Source organism: Galeopterus variegatus, unplaced genomic scaffold (genome assembly GCF_000696425.1).
Source record: "Galeopterus variegatus unplaced genomic scaffold, G_variegatus-3.0.2 Scaffold1317, whole genome shotgun sequence".
NCBI lineage: Eukaryota > Metazoa > Chordata > Mammalia > Dermoptera > Cynocephalidae > Galeopterus > Galeopterus variegatus.
The window spans coordinates 153,674-165,668 of record NW_007727428.1 but is presented as its reverse complement, the minus strand read 5'-3'; the positions used below and the strand labels follow the sequence as shown (position 1 = coordinate 165,668).

The 11,995-nt window shown below is 36.3% G+C and overlaps 1 protein-coding gene across 1 annotated transcript in view; it reads right to left on the bottom strand.

Annotated features, from left to right (window-relative positions):
• LRRC1 (leucine rich repeat containing 1) overlaps positions 1-11,995 on the bottom strand; it is a 125,861-nt gene that overhangs the window by 32,828 nt on the left and 81,038 nt on the right. Inside the window, exon 4 of the mRNA XM_008576252.1 lies at positions 11,060-11,149. Coding sequence (XP_008574474.1) covers positions 11,060-11,149 — 90 coding nt within the window. The remainder of the gene's footprint in view (positions 1-11,059; positions 11,150-11,995) is intronic.

Genomic DNA, 11,995 nt, shown 5'->3' with positions numbered 1-11,995 from the left:
CCGGTCACGAAAAAAGACAAAAAAAAAAAAAAAAAAAAAAAAAAAAAAAAAAGATCATAAGTTTACAGAGCAAGTGGCCACAGCACTAGGGGAATAACTTCCAATTAAATGCATTAGGATAATGTAATAATGCACCTTTCACGTTGCCTAGAACACAAGACTGATTTAATAAATGGTAGCTGTTAATATTGCTGCTCTCATTCTTATTTAACCGTAGAATGATATTCTTTTCAGCAGATTCTTCTGCCTCTCAGGTGTAATCCAGCCTATTAGAAGCATGGTAAAATGGGACAGATGTTCTCCCCAGAGACTGATTATTTGGGTCAAATCTTGACAGTCAGTGGCAATTTTACATCACCAGAAACCCTCACACACCCTAGTTATGTTAGCATTTGCACAACCTATTGATTCAGAAAATAACTGACTCATCTATTACCCCAACAGGCACCACGCTAAACTCTATACCACCCAAAAACTCATGTTTTGCTAATGTCACCATAGTAACACCCAGATTTGGAGGAATTTTATTTCTGAGCGTACAGAACACAAGGAGTCAAATGTTATCCCAACACTCTAATCTGCCTTAATCCTCTGTTCTCCCTCCTTCCAACAAAAAAGCCAGAATTACATGTACTAACAAAACTGGTTTCATAATATCAGAAAATGTAAATTTGATTTAAGCAAACAGTATAATACATGGTTAACTCCTGTTTGCCAGAAAATATATTTTAACTGTACCATGAAATGGATGAATTCTGTTTCTACTTCACCAATTTTAGAAAATTAAATAATAGTTTTCATAATTAAAGCAAGAGCAAACAAATAAAATTCAAATATTTTTTTTAAAAAATCAAAATCTCTGCTAATAAATTAATACAAACATTCTTCAAATAAATGTAACAAGGTGGGAAGCTGTAGAAATCTAATTCTACTTTCTCTAGACCAAGTATTTATGTAAAAGAAATAACAAGGGGGAAGGGAAGGACAGTGAGGTGCACACCACCCAGTATCTCCTTCCAAAAGCAATTATCTATAATGGTGCTAAGTAACACCCTGAAAGTAAAAGTACAAATTCAAAAACAAAGGGCTTTGTTTTCTGTTTTAAATTTTCATGTAACCCCTGGCCAGTTTTCCTGAGGAAGTGGCAATCCCTTGGCTATTTTCACATTTGGATTTTTAAAATCACTGTTAGGATTGTCATTTTTATCCCATTCAACATCCATTACTGTCACACCTATTTTTGACAAACTAAGGAAATCTGCTAAGAAAAGAAGGAAAAGGACTTTCTTTGCTTCAAATACGCTACTCGTTAGGCATCACCAAAAGTGTATTAAAAAGCAGTTTCACACAGTCCTGCAAGCTGAGTGTTGCACCATCTTTCCGCAGCCTTGGTCTGAGCATCTTCCACCTGAAACATGGAAGAGCCGCAGGCAGGGGACTCTGCTAAAGCAGGAGACGCCTTCCACACTTCATCTCACTCGATCAGTAATGACCCAGTATGTTGATGATGCTACACCGATGATGCTACAATGACACAGTTAGGAGAGTGCGGCTTTGTGTCAGGTCCACTGGTTAGCAAAAGGCAAAGCCACAATTCAAACCTAGATGAATGCCAAAGCTCCTGCCCTCACCCCATGCCTGAGGCATCCCAAGGGCTCTCCATTCTTGGAATTCTCTAGTTTAAATTTTTAACACACCTCTTAATTTTGGGTGCACGCATAAGTCTTACCTTTTTAACCACACCAAGGGACACTGGAATTTTTGCTGCTTTATGTTAAATTTTGTCTTGAGGATAAAAGGCATAGGCCACAGTTACTACAAGCAAATAACATTTCAGCAAAAATACTTTTAAAATGCCAACCTGTTTGTGGCGTAGTTCCCACCCCTTTCATGCTAGTACCCAAATAACATATCCTGTTATATAAGACAGTTCTGGCTACAAAACCTCTTAGTTTCCATTGTTCTTGGAGAGTAGGAAAAAAAGTGGATGTAAGGGTGCTACACTGACAACAAAAAAAGGTCATATTTTTTTAACCATTTGAAACTAAATTTAACTTAAGGTATAGAAAAGAAGAGTCTTTCTGAGGTAATGTTTCCCCACTATTTTAAACTATTTAAAATAAAATACTTGGAGATTACAGTCAGACTCCATGGAACCACTGATGAAAGCAACTCTAAAAAGAGCACGCAAAGTCTGAGAGGCCCAAGGCCCGGGCTGGAATTCCGGCCTGCCGCTCACTAACTGTCTGGATTTGCTTGGCTGAGGTGCTTCACTACTTGATTTCCTCTAAAATAAAAATATATAACCATATCTCTTATGGCAACTAGGGCAGAATATATATATTCCTTTCAAGTTAACAGAAGCAGTTTTTTGCTTTATTTCCTTGAGACAGCCCTTGCAGTTGGGTACCTTACAAGTGCGTGTGCCTTGAGTGAGGGTCTTCAGAAAGATTGCTACAAGATGGTGTTAATCACAGCAGTCATCACAACTACTGAAAACCTCCTCGACGGACAGGCCCTACAGACGGTGAGGTGCTGGCATTGGCCAGATTTTAAACTTACCATACATTAACCATAACTGGTGACCCATGGGACGAGAAGGAATAGAAAGCGAAGAAACAGCTTTGACTACAGACTCCCAAGTCCTGTCTGAGTCCAAACCTCACAGCATAATCTGGACAAGTCATTCTCAGTTTAGAGTACCATTAACTGATTCTAGAATGAAACCATGGGTTCTTATCAGTAGCTTGCTTCGGATAATCCTAGACCAAAATGCAGAACCCCACCAGCCCACTCCAGAATGTGGTTCTCTAGGCTATTGTAGTAACAGCTGACATAAAACGGGATCTGCATAAATGCAGAATTGGACCACAGATGTTAATACAAAAATGAACAAATGAATAATCTCCTTTCCTGGTCTTTTAGAACAAAGCATCTTCAATCAAGACTTCAGGACAGTGCCTGCCCCCATCAAGACAACCTATTCAATTCAATTCAAACATCTTCACATTTCTTACAGCAAAGAATACACTACTGAGAAGTGTTGGGTGGAGAATTTGAACCTAATTCTACATACTTCAGAGTCCAAGCTCTTAATCACTAGGCTGAGAGAGACAAAGAGACCCAAACTCCCCATGCATATATCTGTTACTTCAGTTAAAACAGGATATTATAGAGACATAAGAAAGCATCAGGTATTTCCAATACTTTTACAAATGTGGTTTTTTTTAAAAAATAGACACTTGAGATGCAATAAGAGAATTATTAGTCTTGAATAGTGCTACTACTAATAATGATACTGGTAACTTAGTATATGACAGTTATTGCTGTAACTGCTTTATAAGAACTAACTTTATGGATGAGAAGACTGAGGCACAGAGAGGGAACTTGAACAAGTTCTCACACAACTGGTAAGTGGAAAAGCCAGGATTCCCTGGAAAAACTGCATTTTTAACCACTCTGTTCTGCTGCCTTTCATTTTTGAGGTGGTAAGTCAATTTTATGAATAGATAATACACTTACATATATTCAAAACAAGATACTGAGTAAAAAGTTTTCCTCCCACCTTTGTTCCCCATAAATCCAGCTTCCCACCACCAAGATCATTTTCACGGGAAATGACCTTTTTAAAAACTTCATATGTACTCATCCAGTTTTTTTTTACGCAAAGACAAGCAGGTATGAATATGTAGTCTTATTTTTTTCAGTAGAAAGGCAGCATCCTATACATATCTGGCACTTTGCTTTCCTCACTTAAGAGATTTTTGTCTTATTTCCTATCGATATATATATTTTTAACAACTGCACAGTATCTCACTTTCCATATATGCCTTAATTTTTTTTAAAGTTTCCTATTAACAGACACATTGCCCTTCAATTTTAATTTCTGACAAATAAAATTTCTCTGCAATACTACTGAAATGACCTCATCTTCCTTTTACAAAAAACATTTTCTATCCTTCCTGTCACTCCTACCTTCTTTACCACCAAAGGAGGAGGATGGGCAACACCTAACAAGCTCCTACAGGAAGAGGACATGAAGCATTTCTTCTCAGAACACTCATACTTAATTTTTACACAGTCCATAATAGCAGGGACAAAAGTTACACTGTTTTGTAAGTCAGAATGTAGGACAACTGTATTTTTAGGATTCTATTTCAGGGACTGGATGAGTGGTTACTTTAAGGAATTTACATCTGCTCTCCACTATGTTTTGAAAACCCTTTTTAATCCACTTGGATTTTTTCTCCCATTTTGGCAGCCAAAATTAAGTTAAACAAACAGCGATGCAAAACCATTAAAATCTAAAATCTACAAACATTATCACAACAGTATTTGATTAGGGAAAACAATATTGATGGGGAAAGGGGGAGTTGCTTACACATTCATAGTATTTGTGCTCTTTCAATACCAAATTAGTATTTTAAAAATCTGTTTAAGGCTGGCCCGTGGCTCACTCGGTAGAGTGCGGTGCTGATAACACCAAGGCCCCGGGTTCGGATCCTATATAGGGATGGCCGGTTTGCTCACTGTCTGAGCGTGGTGCTGACAACACCAAGCCTAGGGTTGAGATCCCCTTACCGGTCATCTTTTAAAAAAAAAAAAAAAATCTGTTTATAAATTTCCTTGTGGTGCTTATGCTCTGGAAAACTTTTTTTAAAATCTTTGTTTCTGGAACAATAAATATTTTATAGTAATTCCCAGGCCTCCAAAAAGAGCATTAAATATAGTAATAGTTTTCAAAAAGAAGATTTAACTCCTCTTAGGCAGCATGCACTCCTAACACAATACAGGTAAGCAGCCTAGCACCAAGCCTTGTTAGCCCTCAGTTTAAGCCCTCTCAAAGTAAGGTCACCATTCCTAAGGTCAGCAGACACAAAATCAGACCCACATGTCCTAGTTCAATCTGCCAGAGAACCTAGGGCCTACTCACTTGCTCTACTTCCACCAGCAAATTGTCATATAGTAATTAAATGTTGATAATAACTATTGAGTGACTGACAACTGTTTGGGGTACTGTAGTGGTTCATTACTTATATTCTTTCTCCTCTAAATGCTATTTTTTGTGGAGAAATTTTAATTAAACAGGGAGTACAGATGTTTACAGATATTTGGCTAACTTCTTTTCTGAGGGTATTAGTTTCTTTAATGGCAAAGGATGCTGAAACTCATGGAGAGAGTTAAAGACAAAGCAGCATGCTCTCAGAAACATAGGTTTTTCAGATCCTCAAAATTTTCCATCAATTCCCACTGGGGTTTTTGTGTCCTCCCAACCTCTACTCCCGCTCTATGTCACCTGAGCATTTTGGAGACATTGGCTGTGTGTAACTGCCTGACCACTAGATGCAAGTAACTAGACAAAATGGTCTCAGCACATTACTCATAAGGTCACATTAACAGAGTATTTCCTGTCAGAATAAACTAGGCAAGGTCCAGCTATAACATCGTCCTTCAGCAGTACCAGCTTGAAGTCTGCCTGAGGTCCATTCTTTTTTTTTTTCCTTAAGATATAATTCATAAACTATAAAATTCACCTTTTTAAAGTGTACAGTTCAGTGCTTTTTAATATATTTATTCACAAGGTATACAAACATCACCACTAATTCCAGAAAATTTTCATCACCCCAAAAAGAAAGTTCATACCCATTAGAAGTCATTCTTTTTTCTATCCCCACATTCTCAGCATCTGGCAACCATTCATCTAAATTCTGTCTCTATGCATTTGACTGTACTAGACATTTCACATAAATGGAATCATACAATGTGACCTTTTGTGTCTGCCTTCTTTCACTTAACATGTCTTCAAAGTTCATCTACGTTATAGCATACAGCAGATACTTCATTCCTTTTTTGGGCCAAATACTATTCCATTGTATGGATATACCACATTTTGTTTATCCATTTACTCAGTCATGAAAATTTGAGTTGTTTCCACCTTTTGACTATTATGAATAATGCTGCTATGAACATTCATGTACAAGTTTTTGTGCAGACCTGTGTTCAATTCTTTTGGGTATATATAATTAGGAGCAGAACTGCTGGATCAGATGGTAACTATGTTCAGTTTTTTGAGGGAGGACCTGCCCAAACTGCTCTGCAAAGGGGCTGCACCATTTTACAGACCCACCAATAACATATGAGGATTTCAGTTTCTCCACAACCTTGACAACACTCATCATCATTTATCATTTTGGTTATAATCACTCTAGTAGATGTGAAGTGATATCTCACTGTGGTTTTCATTTGCATTTCCTTAATGACTAATAATGGTGGTCATCACTTCATATACTTATTGGCCATTTCTATATCTTCTTGAAAGGAATGTCTATTCAAATCCTTTGCCCATTTTTAGTTGGGTTGTCTTTTTATTATTGAATTGTAAGAGTTCTTTATATATTCTGGATACTAGACCCACATCAGATACATGATTTGCAAAAATCTTCTCCCATTCTATGGATTGTCTTTCCATTTCTTTGAGAGTGTCCTTTGATGCACAAGTTTTTAAATTTGATGAAGTCAAATTTATCGATTTTTTCTTTTGTTGCATGGAATTTTGGTGTCATCGCTAAGAAACTATTACTTAATACAATGTTGCACAGACTTATCCCATGTTTTCCTATAAGAGTTTTATAGTTTTAGCTCTTATATTTAGCTCTCCAATCCATTTTGAGTTAATTTTTGAATGTGGTATGAGGTAGGGGTATAATCTCATTCTTTCGCATGTGCATATTCAGTTGTCCCAGCAATATTTGTTGAAAAGACTATTCTTTCCACACTGAATTTTTTTGACACCTTTGTCAAAATCAATTAACCATAAATGTGAGGTTTTATTTATGGATTCCCAATTCTATTACATTGATCTGTATGTCTATCCTTATGCCAGTACCACACAGTCTTTACTATATATTTTGAAATCAGGAAATATGAATACTCCAACTCTGCTCTTCTTCTTTAAGACTATTTTGGCTATCCTGGGTTTCTTACATTTCCACATAAATTCTGGGATTAATTTGCCAATTCTTGATAAAAAGCCAGCTAGGACTTTGGTGGGGATTAAGTTGAGCCTGTAGATCAATTTGAAGAGTACTTCTATCTTAACCATATGGTCTTTAACCCATGAACAGATATCTTTTCATTTATTTAGGTCTTCTCTAATTTCTTTCAATGATGTTTTGTAGTTTACAGGGTACTTGTGTGGCACTTCTATTAAATTTACTCGTATGTATTTAATTCTTTGGTGCTTTGTAAACAGAACTTTTTAATGCTGTGTACAGAAATACAACTGATTTTTATAGATTAATCTTGTATCCTGAGATCTTGCTGAATTCATTTATTAGCTCTAATAGTTTTCCTGTGGATTCCTTAGGATTCTCTATGAGGATACTTTAAAAAGCTCATGGAAAGATTTATATTATCTTTTAATTCTATTTTCCTATAAACTTTTTGAAGTACCCTCATATACACAATAGCATGTCATCCACTGGGTAACTCACTTTTGAAAAGTGAAAAATGTAGTGAGTGACTTACTGGAATAAAAATTAATACAACTGACTTAAGAAAAATATTTTCAGTATCAAATTGCTCTTTTAGAAGACAAATTCATTCACATTCTGTACTGTACTAACATTTAAAAACTCCTTACAGCAAATTTATCCTTCCTTGCTTTACCAGTGAAATCTTCCAAGTGTTTTTAGTGATAGCGAAGTAAAAAGCCATTGTTCACTATGCGCTGTTTCCAAGGGCAACTCTAAAAAATCAAATATTTTATTCAGATAGTTTTCTTAAGGCCAATCCAAGACCTGGAGCCCTCCTCGCTAAGGCCCTCACTGCACGTCTCCCTTCTCCTCCACTGCTGCCCTTCGTGCTAACCAACCTATTCAGTGATATATGAAGTCATTTACTTAATTTTACCGCAACTTTTTTTAAAAAGGATTTAAAGAGGCCTGTAAAAATTGCAAATACATAAAAAGGTTGATGAAATAGAAAGTTAGGGCCATGAAAGGGAGGAAGAAACTAATGTGCTCATTATGAGAAGCATGTGGTAAGAAAATGCAGCACCATCAAGGAAGAAACCAAGTTCAAATGCCGGCTCTACCACCCACCAGTGATGTGAAGCTGGGCACACCACTTACCCCCATTTGACAGAGGAAGCTAATGAAGTTCAAGGCAGTGAACGCTGCCCTTAAGAGTGAGGGTGTTGTAATGAGACAGTGTATGTGCCTAACGGAGCACTCCCCCTATTGCAATGGTCATCGATGCCTCTCCCCCACTCCCCAGTTCTCGTCATCACACAGAAATGAGCACCACAATTAGCTCTAAGCTTTCTGGCAGCAAAGGCAGAAAAGTAAATGTGATAAATGTCAGAACTGTTATTAAAAAGAAAGAAGCTTACCAGTTCTTTTGGTAAAGCATTTTATCCCAAAATATAATTTTTTTCTCTCTCTAATGTCTCATTACATCGAAAAAATTAAGCAATATTAATGAACAATAATTATTCCTCATTAAGAGGTTTTAGAACAGAAGCTGTATTTTTCATAGTTGTTTATTTATAACAACTTTTTGTAGAAACTGAAAATACAGCATTACGCCAAAAAAGTGACTATGTAGGCACAGGCTAATGTGGTCCTAGCACAAAGCTTCCAGAACTCTAATTTGATTACCTACGCATGTTGGAAAGCAAGTGGAATGAAGGAGATCATACCATCTGCCTTGCCACAAAAAACAATTGCATTGTATAATGTTGAATATACTAATTATGTTGATTTGAGCATCACGTATTACACACATATTCAACTCTGTACACCACAGATATATATAATCAACTATGTAACAATAAAAAATAAAATAAGAAACTAAAAAGAAAGAAAAAAAGTTGTACTGCTTCCTAAATATTTGGTTAACTAAACACTTTAAATGCTCTTAACCATTTAGGAATCCTTTGAAAACCTGAAGAACCCTTTCCATAAGGAAAGTTTATAAGTTTCAAATAAAGACCTGCTTAAAATGTAGTATACTTATGCATGTTTGAGATTTACTCAACAATTCACTATTTCAGCTATTTCGAGTGCCTTTTCAGCGTGGTCTAGGACACCAGGGGTGCCTAATCTTCTTCCTCCAAGGAGGAGTTTATTCTTTGTTTCTTTCTACTAAGGGAGAACAGCCTGCTACTTGAGCATGCATAAATCTTAAATCCAATGAGAAGAAATCATACAGTTTCTTGCTATAGTAATAAAATTATTAACAACTGGTAATAGAAAACTCTCTATTTGTCATTTAATTTCACAAACTGACCTAAGAAGGCTCAGTTAATATCAGGCTCAAAGTGGCACTTTATTTTGGAAACCATCAGTATACATAATGCTTTAATAGTAACACAAGCTGATTAAAACTAAAAACAATATAAAATACACTAATCTTACTATCAATAGAAAGTGCAGATACACAAGAAATCCTGAACATTGACAAAAACAGGTACAAATATAAACAGAAAAGATGGGATAAGGACTACTGTAATTTATTCTAAAATGATTACTAAATAACATTTTCCATTAAACAATACAGTAGGGATGAGAGGGGCACTTTGGTTTAAAAAGAACATATTTTCTCTCAAAGCATTAAACCTTTTTTAAAACGGCATGAAACAGGAAAGGGGGGGAGGGGTAAGAATCAGGGGCTACAAGGGATGACCACCTGGGCAGCAGTAGGCTGAGAATGAATGAGAGGGAGGGTACCAAGGGGATAAAATTCCAGAGACACTGAGGAGCAAGACGAAGACGGTGTTAGTCTAGGAGTTTAAATGGCTATTAAATTTAAGGATTTTTAAACTATAAATATGTGAAACTTTATACAGTGAAAGAAGTGTAAGTGCATGAAGTCCACAATAGAATATTGTTGCTTCCTCTGGAACTGATACCATAAACCCAGGGTATAGCGGAGGCTTCCTATCTCCTTCCACTCTTGAGAATTTAAGGGCACAATTCTTAATCAGCAAATTTACTGGCACAAAGTTAAAACATCAGTATATTCCTCAGAAAAATGCCAACTTGCTGCCTGAAACAGGGATCAGCAAGTTGTCTTCCACCTGCACAGGAGGGAAAGGATGGGGGAAAAGTTGTGTGTTGAAAACTTCTATACATCTCTGGAAAGAGAACCTTTGCAGAACAGACATGTCAGATAGACTGCACTCAGCCACTTACTTCAGTTCTCAAAGAGCAAGTTTCTGTTTCATCTTAGAACTTACAACAGGTAAACACAAGGAAAATCATATATGACGCTAGGGAACAAATGGTCTACCAGATTAGGCCAGCCAAGAAGGCTTTCATTTTAAGTAATTAAGTATGAACCACTACATCAACCTGATTTAACCCACTGCATGTCCTGGAGAACTGAAAAGGTCTCCTAAAATAATTCAATTAATTCATCTGTGGAATGTATAACAGAACATTTATTTCACCAGCAGACATTTTCTTCAAAAGATTCTATTTCTTGCTATGGCTAAGTCCTCCACAACCTCTAACCCCACAATGTGGAAATGTGCCCATCCCATTCCATCCCTCTCCCAATCCCTCTCCTGCTCTCCAAACAAACCATTCTTATTCCCTAACCTCAGGTCTACAGCTCACAAATACTGTCAGACACAGCATTGTTCATGGGCACATACTTAAGTTTTCAGTGGAGTCATTTGTTGGCTCTCCTCCTGAACATGGTTTAAAATTACTGAGTGGTAGTTTCTAAAAGTATTTACTAGCCACCTATATGACACATGCTACTTTGCTTAAATTAACTACTTTGGATTCCATCAGTTTAAAGACAGCTTTCAAACAAATTAGGCCTTTTACTAGTAACAAGCAGTAGCACCCTTTTTAACCATTAAAATTTAGGGGTGATAGGATGCAAAAACACAGGAGGCTGGCTATGGCCTCTCTCAAAGACAATATTGCAGAATGGGTAAACCAGCTTTTTGAGTAGAAAAATAAGAGCTGTAAAAGGGAAGAGGGTGGAGCTAATGATAGTAACACCCTTTCACTCTGATACACACGAACTTCACATAAAAACTTACTTGCCAATATTTTCAGGCAGAGACTGCAGTGAGATGTCATTTACAGAAAGACATGTTAAATTCTGTAATTCAGGAAAGCTTTCTGGCAACCTAAAAAAAAATGTTGTTAATTAAAAAAGAGAAGTAAGTGTATACTATAAGCATAAATATGATGATTTCTTCTATATGCTAATTGAAGTCACCTCCTAAAAATTATATTATATATGGCATGTTTGCCTTGTCTTCCTAGATGTAATACACTCGTAAGAAAAGAACAAAGACTTCGTCTACCTAATAGGAATACAGGGGCATGATAAATACTTGTTGATACGGTGATCCAGAAATAATCAAAGAGGAAAGATATGCAAGCTCTAAGAATAAAGGCAAAAAATATTGTGAACTACTGGGTGCTCTATGAAAGAAAACAAATTGTTACAGCAGCTAAAAGTGCCTAAGAGTGAAAATACCTAAGAAAATTGTCAGCCCATGAGATTATAAAACACAGGACACACAGGACAGCTGCTCAATAATTTTTCTTCCCGTAGCTTATAATACCCAGAACAAAGCTATAGGTTACTTAGAATTGATCTGCTGACAGCCAATTGCTACTTCCTTAACTTTTTTCTTTTAATTCAGTTTAAGATGCCAATTGCTTGAGATAATTATATGTTTCACTATGTTCTACACAAAAAGAAGTTCTTAATATATCCCTTAAACTCTACAGAATAGCAAGACTTCAAAATAAAGTCATTATTTAAAATTTACAAAGGAAGGTGAGTTTCAATATTTCTATGGTTCCCAGTATTTAGGGAGGAAAAAAAATCTAACCAAAAGCAAAAAGATCTCATTGCATCTAAAATAAGATGCAATACAGACACATAACTCTGCTAATATAAACAACAGAACATATGATTCCTTTTTTCAGTGGGGGAGAGACTTTTGATAGTCTCTAGAGTA